The sequence below is a fragment of the Panthera pardus genome, unplaced genomic scaffold, assembly GCF_024362965.1.
Source record: "Panthera pardus isolate Hobbes unplaced genomic scaffold, ASM2436296v1 HiC_scaffold_24, whole genome shotgun sequence".
Lineage (NCBI taxonomy): Eukaryota > Metazoa > Chordata > Mammalia > Carnivora > Felidae > Panthera > Panthera pardus.
The window spans coordinates 64432988-64453850 of record NW_026526810.1 but is presented as its reverse complement, the minus strand read 5'-3'; the positions used below and the strand labels follow the sequence as shown (position 1 = coordinate 64453850).

The 20863-nt window shown below is 36.8% G+C and overlaps 1 protein-coding gene across 10 annotated transcripts in view; it reads left to right on the top strand.

The window, feature by feature from the left end:
* The window catches only part of HNRNPC (heterogeneous nuclear ribonucleoprotein C), a 55927-nt gene that overhangs the window by 30770 nt on the left and 4294 nt on the right, over positions 1-20863 (top strand). For 8 of the 10 annotated variants that reach the window (XM_053889253.1, XM_053889252.1, XM_053889249.1 and 5 more), the window contains 2 exons: positions 2715-2829; positions 3428-3475. In XM_053889253.1, the coding sequence (XP_053745228.1) occupies positions 2715-2829; positions 3428-3475 (163 nt within the window). The remainder of the gene's footprint in view (positions 1-2714; positions 2830-3427; positions 3476-20863) is intronic. The other 2 variants (XM_053889255.1, XM_053889254.1) reach the window with 1 other exon arrangement.

Genomic DNA, 20863 nt, shown 5'->3' with positions numbered 1-20863 from the left:
GATGTATAAGAGAATATATACTTAAAACACATCTGAATTCAGACTAGCAGCTTACTTCCTTAGACTGCAGATCTAGAGGCTTGATATTGATAAAATTCAGATACTATTTATTTTGGTGAAAATATTACACGGACCGTGTTCTGTGTTTTATATTATACCACATCAGGTGACCTAATATGGTCCCATTTTTAGTGATGTTAAGGATAATTTGTGGGTTCTGAGTTTACATCCTGACACATCAATGATAAGGTTTCCCATCAGTTTTTAACTTTAATGGTGATTATCCATTGATGATCATTGCCTACGTATTTCATTAGGGCTTGCAAAATAATTTTTCTAAACTGCTATGTAGCAATCATTAAATATAATCATTGCTTAATAATATAAACTCTTATATTTTAGCTTTTTTTATTTTTGTTTTTTTCATTTTTTTTAACATTTAGTTTTTGAGAGAGTGAGAACACGGGAGCAGGGAGGGGCAGAGAAAGAGGGAGACACAGAATCTGAACGAGGCTCCAGGCTCTGAACTCAAGAGCTGTGAGATCATGACCTGAACCAATGTCAGACACTTAACCCACTGACCCACACAGGCACCCCTAGCCTTTTTTTTTTTTTTAAAAAAGAAAGCTCTAGGGGTGCCTGGATGACTCTGTGAAACCTCCAACTCCTTAATTTCTGCTCAGGTCATGATCTCATGGTCGTGAGTTTGAGCCCTGTATTGGGCTCTGGGTTGACAGTGTGGAGTCTGCTTAGGATTCTTTCTCTGTTCTCTCAAAGTGGATAAATAAAAAAGTAAGCTCTGTTCTATGCCCAGCATGGGTTGAAGAACTCGCAACCCCAAGTACAAAAGTTGCATGCTCTACCAACTGAGCTAGCCAGGCATCCCCATAAACTTATAAATTGATACATTTTCGTGCATTGCAGATCATTCCTTAGAGCTTAAAATATTTCTTCTGTGGCCAGTGGATCACCTTCAAATTGGTTCCTATGTCCTTGAGATCTTACTCTTGTAATATTTTATTGCATCCTTAATTTTCTGGCATCACAAGATATTTCAGGTCATCTGATAGATTTCTTGACCTAAATCTCGATTTGCCCCTTTTTTCTAGGAGCCTTGGCTCCTTTATTTTATTTTTTTTTTAATTTTTTTTTTTTCAACATTTTTAAATTTATTTTTGGGACAGAGAGAGACATAGCATGAACGGGGGAGGGGCAGAGAGAGAGGGAGACACAGAATCGGAAACAGGCTCCAGGCTCCGAGCCGTTCATCAGCCCAGAGCCTGACGCGGGGCTCGAACTCACGGACCGCGAGATCGTGACCTGGCTGAAGTCGGACGCTTAACCGACTGCGCCACCCAGGCGCCCCTCCTTGGCTCCTTTAAATGGCACTTAACATAGAAACCATGATCTGTACACTGAGAGTGTTTATTATTGTTGAATTTTTAATAGCTTCTGTCTAGTTTCAGCGGGAAAAATAGGAGCACCTTGGTTTTTAGAAAACAAAACATAATTTTATGCATTGTGCCACAGTTTTAAAATAACTACGCCTATTAGGTTTTGTTTTCTGTTTTTTTTTTTTTTTTTTTACCAAAATTAAGATTATTAAATGCAATTTTAGCTTTTAGTTTCTTTTTATTAGTATATATCCTATTATGGATATCAACACAGTACTATAGTTTAAATCATCACTTGAAATAATTCTTCTATAAGGTTGTGTAATTAGCATGATACATAGTTTATTGTATTTGTTTTAGAAAATTTTTAAAAACTACATTCTCAACAACAAATGTTAAAAATTAAAAATGAGTTTAGTGAACTAAGAACTGAAGATTATTCATAAATGTAGTGGTGCTCAGCAGATAGTGTACTGAAATTCTGTTTTTCAATTGGTCATTTGATGAACTGAGTTTTGGAGAGCTGGTTTTTGGCAAATGTATTCTTAATTAGAATAAGAAAGCAATCATTAATTCTTTTGTTTGTTAGACAGTGGGTAACGGTAAACAGCTGGCCATGTTGGAATATGTGTTTTAAAAATGATGAGGCATATGGAAACTAGGGCTTTTCCTTTGTTCCCTTACTTCCCTTTTCTTTTTGTTCATGTAACAGTTGCTCAGCAGTTTAGTCTGCATAATATGTTTTTTTTTAATGTTTATTTTGAGAGAGAGAGAGTGCAAGCTGGGAAAGGGTAGAGAGAATCCCAGGCAGGCTCTACGCCCAGCACAGAGCCAAAGTAAAGAGTTCGACACTTACCCAGTTGAGCAACTCTACGTGCCCCTGCATAGTATTTCTTAACCAATTTTTATTCATCTTTACAGCTGATTCTGTTTGTAAGGGGAATGAAAATCTGAGGGCACCATACTCCATATTCATGAATTGCTGTATATTTTATGTCTCTGAGGTCACTCACTCATTCCTAATATATGCTCTGAATAGTGAGTTTCAGTGGCAGTTGAGGGTAGAAGGTACCAAAGACAAACCTAATGCTTTATGTATAATGAATACTTTGTTACAGAACAGAGGACAAAGGAATGAAAGACTAAGTCTTAGCCTTATAAAAATTCATGAGCCCCTTTTATCTAAGGAAAGATGAGATACAGTGTTAGTCCTTTGTTGACTTATATACTGTGTACGCATTTTAAAACTGTAGTTTAAGATATACCCTACCCCACCCAGAGTTGTCATTAAAGTTTTTGTCTTTGTTTTTGCTTTTTCAGATATTAATCTGGCTGCAGAGCCAAAAGTGAACCGAGGAAAAGCAGGTGTGAAACGATCTGCAGCGGAGATGTACGGGTCAGTACCAGAACACCCTTCTCCGTCCCCTCTACTCAGGTCCGGAACTTTATTATTTATAACTGCATTGTGTCCATCAGTGGGCATCTTCTCTATCTGTTTTCTGGATGTGGGGAGGGTTAACTGTAGTATGTTTTATCTGTGTAAAAGTGATGCTTTATTAATCTTGTATTAGTATACCTCCTTTTCGCCCATTTCCCAGAGAATTATTAGAATTCCCTGAGGTTTTTACTTACTAAAGTGCAGTTTGATATTTTTAACATAAAATGAAATCCTTCAAGAGGAATTGTTTAGTTTAAGAAGCTGGGAAATAAGAAAGGGAAGGAGGGTAGCATAAGAATGTTTGGTTTATTGTTGTATTTTTCAGTGTTCCTGTATTAGCTGTTAATGTTGTATGTTGAAATTGTAGCATACGTATGTGCCTAAATTTGCAAATTGGCTGCTGCATGTCCAGTGGCCTCTAAAATGATTGAAATTTTAGTGATTTGTTTGAATGATTGGATATTATTCCATGCTAATCTCTTGATCTGTTTGTTATGATTGGTTTTGCATGGTTTTTGTTTTTGTTTTTCCCATCTACTGTTGTAAATTTACATCAGCAGCTCCAAATTAATCCTTTTTGGTATTTGTTTTTCAGCTCCTCTTTTGACTTGGACTATGACTTTCAACGAGATTATTATGACAGGTATGTTAAAGGTGTTTTGTTTTGTCTATTCTGGTTAAAAGCCATTTAAGTAAGAATCATTTTATTTTTCAATTTTGTAACAAACATTCCCTTTTGTAGTAATGAGCAATAAGCAGGTTGTCAGAGTCCCCCCTTTATAAACAAAATGAAAAATACTTTCTTACAAATTGTCAGAGGTAGATGAGGGTGGTGTTTTTGTTAGTTTCAAAGAATCAGTTTATATATGGTCTGGGCATATGGGGACATGTCCAGTGTTTTGTTTGAATATGGTCTGGGCATATGGGGACATGTCCAGTGTTTTGTTTGAATATGTATGCCAGATAGAGAAGTAAGGATCCATTGACTGCTCAATGAGGAAATAGAACTTAATTAGCATTTCCATGCTCTCTTCATTTTGTCCCTGTCACATACTTGTCATTTGGCTTTGCTTTGTAGGGGATTACAACAATTTTTTTTTTTAATATCCCTAAGTCTCCCTTGAGTAAACCAACTAATACAAAACAGGATACAGTGAGCATACGTAAACGAATTAATAATATGCACTCCAGACACCTGTGTTGTTAGCTAAATCGGTTGAGCATTCGACTCTTGATCTCCACTCAGGTCATGACCTCATGGTTCATGGCATTGAGCCCTGTGTGATGCTCTTTGCTGACCGCTTAAACTTAAAAAAAAAAAATCCTCTCCTTGAAGGACATTTTAAGAATTTGTGTTAGGAGGTAAAAGGTGTTGAAGACTTGCAGACTGGGGATGGTGGTAACACCTTTCTAAAAGACAAGGAGGTTGGAATAATGGTTGGAGAGTGTGTGGGTGTGTGCGTGCACGTGCATGGGCACATACCTTTAGAAAAGCAATATTATTTTGTTGGAGCATGCTGAGAAATAAAATAGGAATATATGTGGATAGGCATAGGTTATGGAAGGTTATGAATGATTTAGACCTGCTGATACAGGAATTAGTTCTTGGAATGATATAATACACAAAAGATATCAGTATCATACTAGCATTCTGATAACAGTTTTCATTAACATTAAAAAAATATTAGTTTGGTTTCCTGCTTTTAAAATTATGTATCATATGGAAGTGTATGGTGTATGCTGATACATTGGGCTTGATCTAGTATAAATTTTTCTTTGGTGTTTTTCATCTTAGGATTTCAGTATTCCAATGATTAGTATAATGTTATTAATATATAAGAAAATTAATTAAATTTCTGCTTTGGGAGTAAAAGTAATAGCTTTATTGATTTGGGAATAGCTTTTTTTTCACACATGAAAAACTTTTGAACTGAGTTGATGAGTCATGCTAAGGCAGTTGGGTAAAGGATTATCAAGTCAGCCAGTAAACACCTGTGTAAAGATCTGAGCGTGTATGTTTTTTCTGTTTGAGAAATATATGGGCTGCGGTAAGCTAGTCATTAATAGGCCAAAAAGAATTAAGAATGGAAACATAGTTTGGGCCTACATTGTTAAAAGTGTTTGAATGCCATATTAAAATTGTGTGAGTATTCTTTGTGCATCATCAGTATGGCTATTTCATTTGTCCTTCGTGATTTCTTCATATTTTTATGTCTATTTATGTTTGAACACATGTTTTGAAAACCATGATTATTTTCATATTTTGGAAATACTAAAATACAAAAGATGGCAGTTGAGAGATCTGGGCATCTCTTTGCTCCTAAAAATGTGATCATTGGTTGGGTGACTTCAGGGGACAGAGAGAGACCTAATGAGTTTATCTGAAGCAGCTGCCCTTTACTCTCAAAAAAATACTCATGCCCAACTATACCTGTAGGGATTCTTATACATATGGTCTAGATAGATGCTTGAGTGTTGGTGTATTTTTCTTAATGCTTCTCAAGAGATTTTGATGTCAAAGGGTTGAGAATCCTTGATTAAAGAATGAGGAAGTAGTTTTGTTTCTTTGATTCTTAACCCTATTTCTTTGTCTATGAATCTCTTTAGAAAAATTCTAATATATTTATATATGTATGTATAATTTCTGGGGTATCCTGGACTCTGGCACAAAAAACTCCTGTTTTAAATTTAGTATATAGAGAATTAACGTGTACAATCCTAACTTCATGACAGTAGTCCTCTAAAGTTTTACTTTTAGTTGTCTTGGTGAGGCAGCAAAACATTGACCATTTCTATCATGCCACTGTAAGTATGTTTGGAAAAGATTTTTTTGAGTGAGGAATTTTGGATGAGTTAAGGTATCAACAGCAAGGAATAGTAAGGAAATTTAGATGTTTGCAGAAATACCTTCAAATTTCTTGCCACTGCTCTTTGATCCTAAAAATTAGTGGCGGTGCCACTGTTGACCTCATTCTTCAGTTTTTCAAGAGGCGAGAGAATACCTTTAATTACTCTGGTGTATTTGCCTGGTATTAATAGAGTGTCAGTGAAGAGTAATATTTTCTTCCATTCTAATCTCAGCCAATGGAAAAAGCCTTATGATGACTGATGGAGCAGCCAGGTAGTAGCTGGTAAAGAGCAGATTCAAGTATAGTACTGAGGTCTATAATGAGAAAATAAATTTAGTCAGGCATAGAGAAACTAGTCAGGAAAATTGCATTAGAAAATCTCACTGAGGGGCGCCTGGGTGGCTCAGTTGATTAAGCGTCCGACTTCTATTCAGGTTATGATCTTGCAGACCATGAGTTTGGGCCCCATGTCAAGCTGCGTTTTGACAGCTCAGAACCTAGAGCCTGCTTCAGATTCTCCCTCTCTCAAAACTTAAAATAAGGATTAAAAAAATTTTTTTTTTAAATCACACTGAGAAGTCATTTTGAAGATACTTATTTGGAAAGTTAAGATTTGTATTAATTGTCATAACAACATAGTGGTCCTAAATCAACTATGTTGGATTCTTTATTGAAATAGGTTATTGATAATGGCTCTGAGATGAGCTGAAAGCTCTGAATCTTCCTATGTAAATGGGTTAAATCAGTGTTTATTTAAACCTTTTAGTCATACCTTTAAGAACATAAGATTCACACAAATATTTCAAGACCTAAAATTGGCATTTCTTAATTATCTAGCTTTCTGGGATCTTGAGTTCTACTTATTTTTATGGTAGAGAGGTAGCTGATCTGGAGCCTATAAAAAAAGAACAATTGAAGAATCCAAAGACCTAATATTTAGCAAAGAAATTTTTGACTGAAGTCCTATGTAATCTCAAGTTTCTTATCCCTAATATGGAAATAATCTTACTAATAGAGTTGCTATGAAGACTAATGGAAACATGAAAGACTAGAAATTGCATTATAAATGTGATGATTCGCAAATATCATAACTGTTTACAACCAATCAATAGAATTCCCAGTCTTTAGAGCATGAGGATTCATTCCTGTTAATTATCAAGATCTTCACATTTCTTATATGCAAAGTTGCTGCAAGTTACACTTCTGGATTATCAGAACGAAGGGAATTGTGGATACCCCTCCAATCCTCTTCCCCAGAAAACTAACATCTCTAGCATACTCCAGTTCTCTTCAGGTGTGACAACCGTCTTCTCAACTTTAATGCATATTGAAATGCTTAGTATTTTCTAGTGTTTTCTGGACCTCTTTTTAATGGTTAAAAGATTGCTTTTATAAACATAATCACACCACCATACTTAAAATAATATTAATCTCATCAGTTTTTCATAGATCTCATTTTGTGGGTTATACTTTGTGTTAAGCATGTTTCAGTCCCACCTGTATTTGTGAATTGGTGGATAGATCTGCAGGCTTGATCAGATTTCAGGTTCTATCTTCTTTTTCTTTCTCACCCCCCGTTCCCCGCCCCCCCCCCCCCCCCCCCCCCCGAGGGAGTATGTTGGGAGTAGTGGGGAAGGAGCCCAGAATACTTCATAGAGGTATTGTGCACTTTAATCATTAACCTGATTTGGCAGAAATTTTAAGAATACAGGAGGCATTGGGTGTTTTATAAGAAGAAACACTTTAGATATCAGGAAATAGGTAATTAACACTTTTGTTAGAATTAGAGTCACTTGGTTTTTATTGTTTTGAGAGCCCTCTCCTACCTGTGTTGTATTTTGTTCGGGGATGCGTGATCAAGACCCAAGGATTGTAAAATACTCTTTATCTTTAAAACTGGAGGGCAATCAAACTTTAAAACTCAAACCAAGTTACTTATATTTTAGTATTTTGTCTCCTGAGGGAGACAACAGGATCAAATTCTGTAGCCTTAATGCTGCCACCTGCACTGCAGTAATATTACTGATTTTAATTCAGGGTGTGGGTGGAAAAATGCAAAACTGTTACCTGTGATCATTTTTTTTTTTTTTAACATTTATTTTTGAGAGACAAAGCACCAACGGGGGAGGGGCAGAGAGAGAGGGAGACACAGGCTTCAGGCACCGAGCTGTCAGCACAGAGCCCGATGTGGGGCTTGAACTCACGGACTGCGAGATCATGCCCTGAGCTGAAGTCGGACGCTGAACCGACTGAGCCACCCAGGCACCCCTACCTGTGATCATTAAAGCTTACTGTAGTGTGAATGAATTCTTAGTACATTTTTTGCTGTTGGCATAACAGGAATGCTGCTGTTCTTCCAACGTTAACTACATGTATTTTGTTAATATTTTAGCATTTTTACAGTTATCAGATTTTGCTTTTTTTTTTTTTTTTTGAGAGAGTGAGAGTACAAGTCGGGGAAATCAAGAGTTGGATGGTTTACTGAAGTGAGCCACTCAGGCACCCCCAGATTTTTCATCATTAAGATGAAATTATTATTATTATTATTATTAGTTTTTTTTCCCCAAAAGTTACCTCTTTCATTAGGTAGGTCTGAATATTCGGTCTGTCTTTTGTTCTTAAGACCATTCCTAATTTTATAGGTTTTGGAAGTTTGGGGATGAATTTTTAACATAAAATTACTGATATATGTGGAACTACCATTTTAGATAGATGTATTAATGTTTGACAGACACTGTCAACTGTTTCATGTATGCTGTAAACTCTATTATACATAGTTTAGAATTACCTAGAAATTCATTAACCAACACATTTTTCTGGTAGGATAGAAGCCCAAAAGTAGCTTTTTGTTTTAGGATGACTATTCGTGGGCTTCTATGTATAAAACAAAGGGAATTACATAAGGCTCGCCTGTGTGCAGAACATACTATTTGTTGATTTTGAAAGCCTGAAAACCTGGGGGTGCCTGGGTGACTCAGTTGAGTAAGCTTCTGACTTCAGGTCATGATCACACAGTCTATGAGTTCAAGCCCCACTCGGAGCCTGGACCCTGCTTCGGATTCTGTGTCTCTCTCCCTCCCTCTCTGCCCCTCCCCCCGTTGCATTTTGTCTCAAAAAAAAAAATCAACATTTAAAAAAAAAGTTTTTTTAATCCTGAGAACCTGTAAGATTCTAGCAGAGATCCAGTTTTTGTTGTGTCCTGTTGAGAATCATGTTGCTTCTAGGAAAATTGTTGCTAAAGGACTCCTTATGTGAGCAGTTGCTTTGAAATACTTAGAAGTGATTTTTCAAATTCTTTAAGTTTTATTTATTTACATAATCTCTACACCCAACATGGGGCTCGAACTCACAACTCTAGGATCAAGAGTTGCGTGCTCTTCCGACTGAGCCAGCCAGATGCCCTGCTTTTTTTAGTTTCTTAAAATTTATTTTTAATTTTAAGGTTTACATTTGTGTCACAAAGATTTAGTGTTTCCTTAAGTATAAAACTGTATCCATTTTTTGAAAAATTCTGGAATTCTTTAGATTTTCATCAGTTGTAGTCCCACTTTTCTTTCCCTTACAAGATCCCTGATGAAATTATTCTGGAATTACATAGTGGTAATGATTGCAGAAGTTTGTGTGTGGAGGGTGTTTTTTCTATGGTATGTGAATCATATGTTAATATAAATTGGAAAAAAAATTACTCCATTATGGACAGCCAAGTAATTCTTTCTCAGTCATTTCTTCTATAGAAACTTGGGAGCCCAGAAAGCAATAAGGGTTTATTAGGTTTGACAATAGGCTACAGTATAAAAGTGAAGACACAATAAACCTAGTAGCAAAAGATATGGTAATAAGTAACTTATCACACATTACGTATGGGCCATGAATAATAATGTAAATAGTGTATAAGTGACTGGACTGTAAAAGTTCTTACATGAGAGCTTTTTCAGAGTGCTAATACTGCTTCATATCTAAATATATTAAGTAAATATGCCATCGCACCATGAATAGAAAGAGGAATGGAGTATATCAACTCACATCAAATACAACACATGGATGACAAGCAGTATGTTATCCAATGAAGAAGCTATTGTAGGAAGCACAATATTATACAGTGAAGACAGTGATGTGGAATTAATATTGGCTGCTATGTGTCCTGCATTTGTATAGGATTGTGTCATAGAAAGACGAGTTGTGTTTCCGAGTTGTGTTTCCGAGTTGTGGAGCTCTGAGCTCTCTTCACATTTAAAGATCCCCAGGTAGTTTCACAAAGTGCTATTTTTGAACTTACCTTTGATACTAAGTATCAAAGGTTTTGAGGCAGATAGAGTAAAGGTACAGTGGTAAATATCCCTGGTTGTATTTGGAGAAATAGCCTGGTATAATTGGAAAGAGTGGTTGTTGTAAAAGCCTTTTATGGTCTATTAGGGAGTTGTGTCCTGCAGGTAGAGAGGTCTTAGAAACTGCTTCATGGATAGAAAAGAGAAAGTGGAGGGAAAAAAAAGATGTATTAAGTAGTTAACATTGTAAATGTTGGAATGGAGAAGGATGTACAGGAATTTCTGGGGTAGACTGGTCTTGGTATAATTTATTGAGTTTAAAGTTAAATGTTTTGTAGGGAGAAAAAATGATGTATAGCAGAGATCTTTTATGACTACAGTTATACCATTAAAGGTTACATGAAAGGGATGTTGGAGGGTTTGAGTTGTTTGAATTTTGGGGAACAATTTTACTGTTAATACTTATGTTAGAGCTCTTTTTTAGGAACGTATCCTGGTAGACTGTAGAACAGCAGTTGAGGTGAAGTACAGTTGTTAGGGGAGTTTCCTTTGAAATGCAAGACAGGTGAAAGCGGCTAACAATCATATTAAACTAATATTTACCCCTTTTTTGTTCTAAGCACCCAGTTTTAGGTTTTGGTTAGTAAGTTAAAGAAATACTGACTACAGGAGCACCCAGATGGCTCAGTAGGTTAAGCGGCAACTCCGCTCAAGTCATTATCTCCTGGTCTATGGGTACAAGCCCAGATTGGGCCCTGTGCTGACAGCTCAGCCTGGAGCCTGCTTCAGATTCTGTGCCTTTGTCCCTCTCTGCACCTCCTCTGCTGCTGCTCTGGGGTCTCTGTCTCTCTCAAAAATAAATCAACATTTAAAAAAAAGAAATACTACAGATTAAAGGATACTTCCACCCCCCATGTTCTTGGGATTAGTGGGGCTGTCATCCTGCCTCCCTCCCTTCCATTTTTCTGATATTCCTGAGTAACACTAGACCTGAAGGAAGAACTCCTGAAATATTTTAGGTTTTGAAGAACTGATTGAGACCATCTGCTTGGACAGGCATGTGATTCAGAGATAAGAGGGTTCTTAGCTACTTGGAAAAGCTAAGGGACACCTCTGTAGATGTGATTTTAAGCATAAGGTGAAATTTTGCATTTGCTAAGAGCCCTTCTGTTGGTTTTATCTTTTGCGTGGAAACCTCATTGCCAGGAAGATTTTAGTTGAGGACATCAATTAGTACAAGTATACTCTCAACATAAACCTGCTATTACTGACTTAAAATTTTGACAGTATATTCTTTATTTCACTTCACTTTCATTTCGGGTTGTTGATGTTTATTGTGTCTTGGACTCTTACTAACTAGGTGGGAGGTATTTCTTTTGCAGGGGAAGCATTTGACTTGGTCAGAGAATCTGCTATATGGCTCTGAATTAAGTGGTGTTCTGGTTATGACCTCTAATGCAAAATTAGCCACTGCTGTTTTAGGATTCTACTTCATGATATTCTTAATCCAGGTAGATTTTGTCAAGCTCCTTGACATCAGTTTTTTTTTCTTTTTTAAAATGTAGCTTTATTGAGACAGATGTATAATATATAACATTATAAAATTCATTTTAACGTGTATAATTCAATTTAGTATATTTAGAGTTGTGCAGTCACGATCATGATTTAATTTTAGAACATTGCATCACCCCAAAAATAAACACCTTACTTATTATCAGTCATATCTATTCTATCCCTAGGCCTGCCAACTACTAATCCATTTTCTATCTATAGATTTGCCTATTCTGCACATTTCATATCAATAGATTCATATAATATTTGTCTTTTATGGCTGGTTTCTTATATTTTATACTTCATAATTCATCTATATTTTACCATTTGTTAGTACATCATTCCTTTTTATATTCCATTTTTATGGGTGATAACCACATTTGGTTTACCCATTCATCAGTTGCTGAATAATTTGATATGTTTCTACATTTTGAATAATGCTTTTGTGGACATTTGTATGTACATTTTTGCATAGACATGTGTTTTCATCTGTCTTGGGTATATACTAAGAGTAGAATTGCTGGCTGTGATGGTATTTCGTTTTTAACCTTTTGAGGAACCTGCCATACTATCTTTTCAAAGCAGCTGTAACATTTTGCATTCCTGTCAGCCATGTATAAAGGTTGCACTTTTCACATCCTTGCCAACACTTACTTTATTACCTATCCTTGTTATTTAACTATAGTAGTTCAAGTTTGAATAATGTTATCCCGTTGTGGTTTTGATTTGCATTTTCTTAAAAACTAATGACGTTGAGGGGCACCTGGCTGGCTTGGTCAAAAGAAAGAGCACACAACTCTTGATCTCGGGTTGTGAGTCCATGCCTCACATTAGATGTAGTGTTTACTAAAAAAAATAAATAAAAAATTATGGTGAGTAATCATGGGCTTATTGGATATCTATTTTTAGAAAAATGTATTCAGATCTTTTGCTTATTTTTATATTGAGTTTACTGAGTTGTAAGGCTTCGTATATTAAAGATACAAGTCTTGATACAACATCCAATACTGACATTTTTGATATTTATTACTTTTTTTATAGTTTCACGATTCTGCTTTGTGATCACAGGAGATGTGTTAACTACGGTTTTATACAAAGAACCTTTAGGTTTATTTAGTTTGAGATAGAGCAGGAGAGGGACAGGAAGAGAGGGAGGTGTAGAGTATCCCAAACAGTCCCTGTGCTGTCAGCGCAGAGCCCAACACAGGGCTCGATCTCAAAAACGGTGAGATCGTGACCTGAGCTGAAATCAAGAGTCACTCTGGTACCCCACAAATGAATTTTGAGCAGTGTTTCAATATGAGAATTGTAATGACTGAGGACTGCTCTTCAGGCAGGAAGTTAGAGAACCCAGACTGCAGTTTTGAAATAAAGCTACAAGGAATTTGAAGGAATATCCAGGAAATCAGTCTTTCAGGGAAAGAAAGAGAGGGTACCCGTTGATACATAGGATAAGATGATAATTTAATCTCCTCTTAAAGACTGTAATCCCAGGAATAAGAGGAAAAGGTCCACCAAATATAGTTTGACTTATTCAGGCAGATCAACTTTTTTCCCAGGACTTTATTACTTTATAGTAATAAATGTGTTACTATTGTGAGATTGATGGGGCTTAAGAAGGGAAATAGGTTAATATTGTAAAAAACATATATAATTGCAAGACAAAGTTACCACTGGAATTTTTTTGCGGGTGAATTCCTTAACAGCAGGTATGACCTGATAGTCTCATCACATCCCATTATAGGCACAGGATCTGATATTTATTTTGGGGTAGATTATTTAGCTTTTCCAATAGTTTTCATACAGCTGGGGGAAAAGCAGATTAGTGCTTTTGGCTTTCCAGCTATAAAGATAGGTTTGATTTGTTGCGTGCTGATAGTGTGATTTGTGACAAATCTTTCCTAGAGTCTAGTTTAGGAGAGGCATTGTTGTGTTCACCAGGGATACTATAGTGGAAAATAAATCGTCTCAGAGAAGGTAGGTTGAACACATAAAAGCATGTTAAGGCATCTTTAGCTTTTATGAAATGAGATGAGAAGGCAGTGGGGAGAGTTGAACTGAGTGAGAGGATCTTACTTGTATTGTAACAGGATTAGTCTGATTATAGATAATAAGTGGCTGATAGAATTATCTAGATAAACAATCATTTGGGAAAGGACCCTGGGAGGTAGACTTGGAAATGGTAAGTAGTAGTTGAATTTTGAAGTTAATAAAGACCAATTCACTTACACATCACTGTGAAGGCTAAGAGAGGAATCAGATGTCACCAAAGTTTGGCCTGCACAACTAGGGACTTGGAATTTGCAGAAATCGTGATAGAAGAACATAGGGGAAACTAGGTTGAGGAGTGACTATCACAGATTGGCCAGTGACATGTTTATTATTGAGAGATGTTATATAGGCAGTTGTTTATGTGGAGACATAGTAGTTGTCTGCTCGTAGGTCACAAAACCACAATACTGGGTGAGTAGAGACAGAAAATAGAGATCATTAGAGCACTGCAACTATTAAAAACTAGGGAGATGAGGAGTGAGTACAAGTGATTGAAAAATGCCATAAAAAAAAGCTGGGGCGTCTGGGTGGCTCAGTTGGTTAAGTGTCCGACTGCAGCTCAGGTCATGATCTTGGGGTTTGTGGGTTCGAGCCCCACGTTGGGCTCTGTGCTGACAGCTCGGAGCCTGGAGCCTGCTTCGGATTCTGTGTCTCCGTCTCTGCCTCTCCCCCACTTGTGCTCTGTCTCTATCAAAAATAAAGAAAATGTAAAAAAAGAAAAAAATTTTAAAAAGCTGGACAAAAACCAGAAGCATGAAGTGTCCCAGCTGTGTGAATATGTATTAAAAGAGTAGAAGGATGAACTACAAATGTTAAGTAATATGAAGATTGAGAAATGCGGCGATCATTGGTGACTTGACAAGGGTAGGTTTGGGTAATGGTAGGGGCAGAAATTTTACAAAGAGGTTCGAGAATGGAAAGAAATTGAAGACCTCAATAGGATACCTTTTTATAATAGCAGAATTTACTCTTTCAGTGTATAATTTTTAACAAACATAGTATATTCAAGTTACAGTATCTACCAGGATATCAAGATACAGATAGGTCATGCTTCTCACAAATTCACCATGAAACTCTTTTTCTAGTCAGTTTCTCCACCCTATTCCTAGCAACCACAAGTCTGTTCTCAGACAACTCCTTAAAGGAAATTTCATTGTAAGCAAAAGAAGTGTACCCTTTGACCTGGATGTAAATTGAGAATATAGGAATGAGTGGTCTTACATGTTCTTAACATACAGTTTATAAACAATATTTGTCATAAATACTGTTTTGTAATTTCAGCTTTATTAAAAAAAAATTTGACAACACCTACAGTTTATTACCTTTGGGAAAGACCCAAAGTGATATGTGGGGAAGTATATGTGTTAACATTATGACAAATGAATAATGTTGTAATTTTGGCGGAAATTGTGTCAATTAAAGATGGTCACCTGGATATAAAGCTTCATAATCAGAAGCAAAGACAGATTAAAATTTTTTTTCTTAACATAGTCTTGGATCCAGTACTGTTTCTGGAAGGATTGATCAAAGCAACCTACATATTGCTCAGATTATTTTTCATTTAGAAAGTTTTGAGATGAATTTTCAAATTGTCTTTCCTGGAAACCTCTGGTTTTGTGTTAACAGCTTTCCAAATGAATTTGTCAAGACAAATCACTGTAATTTTAAGATGCAACTTTTTACTTTTTTTAATATATAAAACTGGATGCATCCTGAAATGAGTATGTGCAATTAATTTTTTTCCTTCTCTTTGAGAGATGCAAATAAATCAGTCAAGCAATTTTTAATCAAATGTATCTTTGAATTTACAAAAATACTCGTAAGTGTTAAAGCAACAATTCTTTGTGAAAGAAGGTTGTAGAGCCAGTTGTTCATTGACAACTTTGGTTCTACGTATACAGGGGCTGTCTATGTATATGTCTATATTGTAAGCAGGAATGCATGTGGTGGTCTCAACCTTGATCATTGTTCTTTGGGTAGTGTTCTTTAAAAAAAAAAAGGTAGTTAGGTAATCTTCGTTTTCCTTTAATTACAAAATTTTTTTTTTTTTTTTTAAGTTTTTAACGTTTATTTATTTTGAGAGAGAGCACATACCTGCGTGAGCAGGGGAAGGATAGAGAGGAGAATCCCAAGCAGGCTGATAGTGTCAGTGGGGAAACTGTTTGGGGATTGATCCCTTGGGGCTTGATTCCAGGACTAGGAGATCATGACCTGAGTACAAATCAAGAGTTGGACCCTTAACCCACTGAGCCACCCAGCCATTATATATGAAATGATCCTGCGCAGCATACTGGTTTGTCCTTCAGTCCCTTTACCATTCATATGAGTAGGGCTTGCTGTTTTTCCACTGTCCTACAAATCTGTATCCTTAATGGGCGCAACATGAAGAAAGTTAAGGAATACAAAGTACAACCATGCAAATTTATATTGGTAATTGGCACTCTAAACATAAATTGTATTAGGGAAACAAATTTAACAGTTGCATTCACTTCAGCCCTTCTCTGAAGAAGACTCAACTAAGGCAGCATATTTGTGGAGAAACTACTTGCTACTAAGGTTTAGAAATTGTCTCTTACTGGGCCTCCTGGGTGGCTCAGTTGGGTAAGCATCTGACTCTTGACTTTGGCTCAGGTAATGTTCTCACAGTTCGTTAGTTCAAGCCCCACATTAGGCTCTACACTGACAGTGCAGAAGAGCCTGCTTGAGATTTCATTCTCTCTCTCTCTCTCTCTCTCAAAATAAAGACACATAAAAATGATTGTAAAATTATCTTACTTTAGAAATAAAACAAGTTATAAAAATTTAGCTAGTTGATTTATTTTTAGGGACAAAAGCAAGTATTCTTACAACATGAAAGGTTTTTTGGGATCTGTTTTTGGTATGACATAGTTTCATATTTACATTTTAATGTAAATCTTAATTAAACACGTTACAGAGACATTTTTAAGCCCCCCCATTTCTTACATAAAGCAAAGTCAGTGGCATACTCATGTATTTATTTAAGTTTGTTTATTCTTGAGAGAGAGGGAGAGAGAAAGAGAATCCCTTGCAGGCTCCGCACTGTTAGCACGGGGCTCGAACCCACCAACTGTTGAGATCATGACATAAGCTGAAGTCCAATGCTTAACCAGCTAAGCCACCCAGGCGCCGTATCAGTAGCCTACTCATAAGTCTTTGAGATTTAAATAAACATATACTATTGAAATTACATTAGGATGAACTTAAAAAAGTTTTTTTTCCTAAATTCTTAAATTCTAGTTGGTTAAACACAGTGTAATACTGGTTTCCGGAGTAAAATTTAGTAATTCATTACTTACATATAACATCCAGTGCTCGTAACAAGTACCCTCGATACTCCTCACCCATTTAGCCTACCCCCCAAACTCTGCCTCCATTAGCCCTCAGTTTGTTCTCTATTGTTATAAAGTTTGCCTCCCTCTTTTTTCCCCCCTTTCCACGTGTTCATCTTTTTTCCCTAAATTCCACATGAGTGAAATCATATGATATTTCTCTTTCTCTGACAGTCTCTGTCCATGTCATTGAAATGATTTCATTTTTTTATTTTGAGAGAGAACACACGTGGATGAGGGGTAGAGAGAGGAAGAGAAAGAATCCCAGGCAGGCTTCCTGCTGTCAGTGTGGAGCCCAGCACGGGGCTCAGTCTCTTGGTTCGTGAGATCATGACCTGGGCCAAAATCAGAAGTCAGACACTTAAGGGCGCCTGGGTGGCTCAGTCGGTTAAGCGTCCAACTTCAGCTCAGGTCACCATCTCGCAGTCTGTGAGTTCGAGCCCCGCGTTGGGCTCTGGGCTGATGGCTCAGAGCCTGGAGCCTGTTTCAGATTCTGTGTCTCCCTCTCTCTCTGCCCCTCCCCTGTTCATGCTCTGTCTCTCTCTGTCCCAAAAATAAATAAACGTTAAAAAAAATTTTTTTTAATAAAAAAAAAGTCAGACACTTAACTGAGTGCTCACACCAAGACACCCCAGATTTTTTGATGGCTGAGTAATATTCCAGTGTGTATGTGTACCACATTTTTATTGATTCATCAGTCATTGGACACTTGGGCTCTTTCCATAGTTTGGCTATTGTTGATAATGCTACTATAAACATCAGGGTGCATGTACCCCTTCGAATTTGTATTTTTGCATTCTTTGGAAAAATACGTATTAGTGCAATTGCTGAATTTTAAGGTATTTCTATTTTTAACTTTTTGAGGAACGTCCTTACTGGTTTCTAGAGTGGCTGCACCAGTTTGCATTTCCACCAGCAGTGTAAAAGGGTTCCCCATTTTCCACATCTTCACCAACATCTTTCGTTTCCTGTGTAGTTAATTTTAGCCATTCTGACAGGTGTGAGTTTGTACCTCATTGTGGTTTTGATTTGTATTTCCCTGATGATGAGTGATGTTGAATATCTTTTCACGTGTTTGTTAGCCATTAGGATGTTGAGTAAAAATTTTGGTTTTTAGTTATTTGTGTACATGTAAAATGAATTTTATACTAGTGTTTAATTGTGCATTTAAGGTAGCTTGATTATGTTAATTCTAGCACATTAAAAATGAATAACATGATTTTATTTTATTTATTTTTTAATAACATGATTTTAAAAGTCTGAGGGGTTGCACTATCTGTAGTCAAGTGAAAAAGTTTTGGTAGTCTTAAAGATAATGGAAAATAGTTAATCTAAATCATTCAAATATGTTTTCATAGAAGCTCTTTTTTTTTTTTTAATTTTTTTTTTTTTTTTTTAATTTTTTTTATTTATTTTTGAGACAGAGAGACAGAGCATGAACGGGGGAGGGGCAGAGAGAGAGGGAGACACAGAATCGGAAGCAGGCTCCAGGCTCTGGGCCGTCAGCCCAGAGCCCGACGCGGGGCTCGAACTCGCGGACCGCGAGCTCGTGACCTGAGCCGAAGCCGGCCGCTTAACCGACTGAGCCACCCAGGCGCCCCTTTATTTTTTTTTTTTTTTTTTTTTAACGTTTATTTTTGAGACAGAGACAGAGCATGAACGGGGGAGGGGCAGAGAGAGAGGGAGACACAGAATCGGAAGCAGGCTCCAGTTTCTGAGCCATCAGCCCAGAGCCCGACGTGGGGCTCGAACTCACGGACCTTGAGATCATGACCTGAGCCGAAGTCGGACTCTCAACCGACTGAGCCACCCAGGTGCCCCCATAGAAGCTTTTATAAAAAGTGGGAAACAGAGGTGCCTGGATGGCTTAGTTGGTCAAGTGTCTAACTTATGCTCACTCAGGTCATGATCTTATGGTTCATGAGTTTGAGCCCTGGGTAGGTCTCTGCTGACATCTTGGAACCTGCTTCAGATTCTGTGTTTCCCTCTCTATCTGACCCTCCCCTGCTTGCTTGGGTGCTCTCAAAGTAAAACGTTTAAAAATTTTTAAGAAAAAAAGTGAGAAAGAAATATTCTTTTCTAATTCTCAAAGATACCAATTGCTGAAGGCTTTGGTTCTTGAATAGTTCTTAAGATTCTGGTATTCATTAGTATCAGTCGTCTTGTGTATTGCAACGCTTAGCTTCAGTCTACACAATCCAAAGATAAAGTAAAATTTGTAAAGTCCTTTTCTACAAAACCATACAGAATGTAATGTAAGGTGTGTATTCTGAAGGTTTACCCTGGATAAATCGTTGGGAAACCTGTAGTTAAAGTTGTAGATTGTCATAGGAGAGTACACTAACAAGAATCAAACTCAGGACAGTTAATAGGTCTTCACTTAGGGCTTTAGTTTAAAAAAATTAAGTGAATTGTTAGTGTGCTAGTTTCTGTGTAGAGTCATCGTGGGTACAGAGTTTGAGGTATCTGTCATCGACTAGTAATTACTGGAACTAGGATGGAAAAAATCTGCTCTTTTGGCTCTTAAACTCTATACATATTTGCTATTGTGTCACATTGATTTCTATGGTTTCATCTAGATCTATCCAATAGATTACTTCTATTTATTCATCAGGATTTTGTTCCTGTCACTTTCTTAAGATCATGCCTTTTGTATAACATGGATTGTACATAATTTCCCCTGTATTTCTCTAAATTAAAGCACGTTTTCAGGTGTCTGGCTAGCTTATTCAGTGGAGCGTTATGACTCTTGGGCTCATGATTTTGAGCTCCATGTGTGGTGTAGATTACCTAAAAAAAATTTTTTTTTTAGTGAATTAGAGCACATTTCTTAGAAATGAGCAGTCATTTTAGATTTGGTCCTGATTAGCTTAAATAGAATGGAAGATTCCTCTTGTTTCTGCCTCAGTGATTTTTCACCTTATTGGGAATAGGTACATTTGTAGAATTTCAGCAGTTTCAGAGATGCTTACACATTCCAAAGCCCAAACAACATGGTAGCCTATAAAATCAATCCTAGGAAAATCAAAGGTAAGCAGGAAGAAACACCATCTTGAAATCCCATTATAGATCATAATGAAGCAGAAGAAAATACCTAACACTTGAATGACTTTTTTAACATATTTGTGGGCCTAAGCTATCTGGCAGTTATTTCCAGAATTGATAATTTGATAATTAATATTAACCTAAACCATCATTTTTAATCTATCTAAATTTTTAAGACCTGAAGGCAGGTATGGTACATTAAACAAATAAATTCAGGAGAATATAGATATTTACTAATATATTCTAGTTGTTTCTGCTTTGATAGTGATTGAAATTTAATACTATTAATCAGGGTTTTTGAGACCCAAAGATCACTTTTACATCTAGACATTTAATAAGCTTGACTCTGTAAACTTTATTTATTTAAGATTTTTATTTTTAAGTAATCTCTACATCCAACGTGGGCTTGAACTTAACCCCAAAATCAAGAGTCACACGCTAGACTAAGCCAGCCAGGCGCCTCTATAAACTTTTATTTTTATTTTATTTCTTTAAAGTTTATTTATTTTGAAAGAGCAAGAGCGAGCAGGAGAGGGGCAGAGAGAGAGAGAATCCCAAACAGACTCTGTGCTGCCAGCACAGAGCTGGCTGGACCTGGGGCCATGCATGACCTGAGCCATGACCTGAGCCAAAACCAAAAGTCTGACGCTTAACCAACTGAGCCACCCAGGCACCTCTGTAAACTTCTAAAGTTTATTTATTTATTTTTGAGAGAGTAGGGAAGGCCGAAGAGAGAGAATCCCAGCCTAGAGCCCAATCCAGGGCTTGAACTCATGAAAGGAGATGATGGATGACCTGTGCCCAAATCAAGAGTCAAGACACTTAACTAACTGAGCCACCCAGGCATCCCTAAACTTTTATTTTTAATAAATGACTTGTTAGGCGTATGTTTTGCTTGGAGATTAGGACAGAGTTCCTT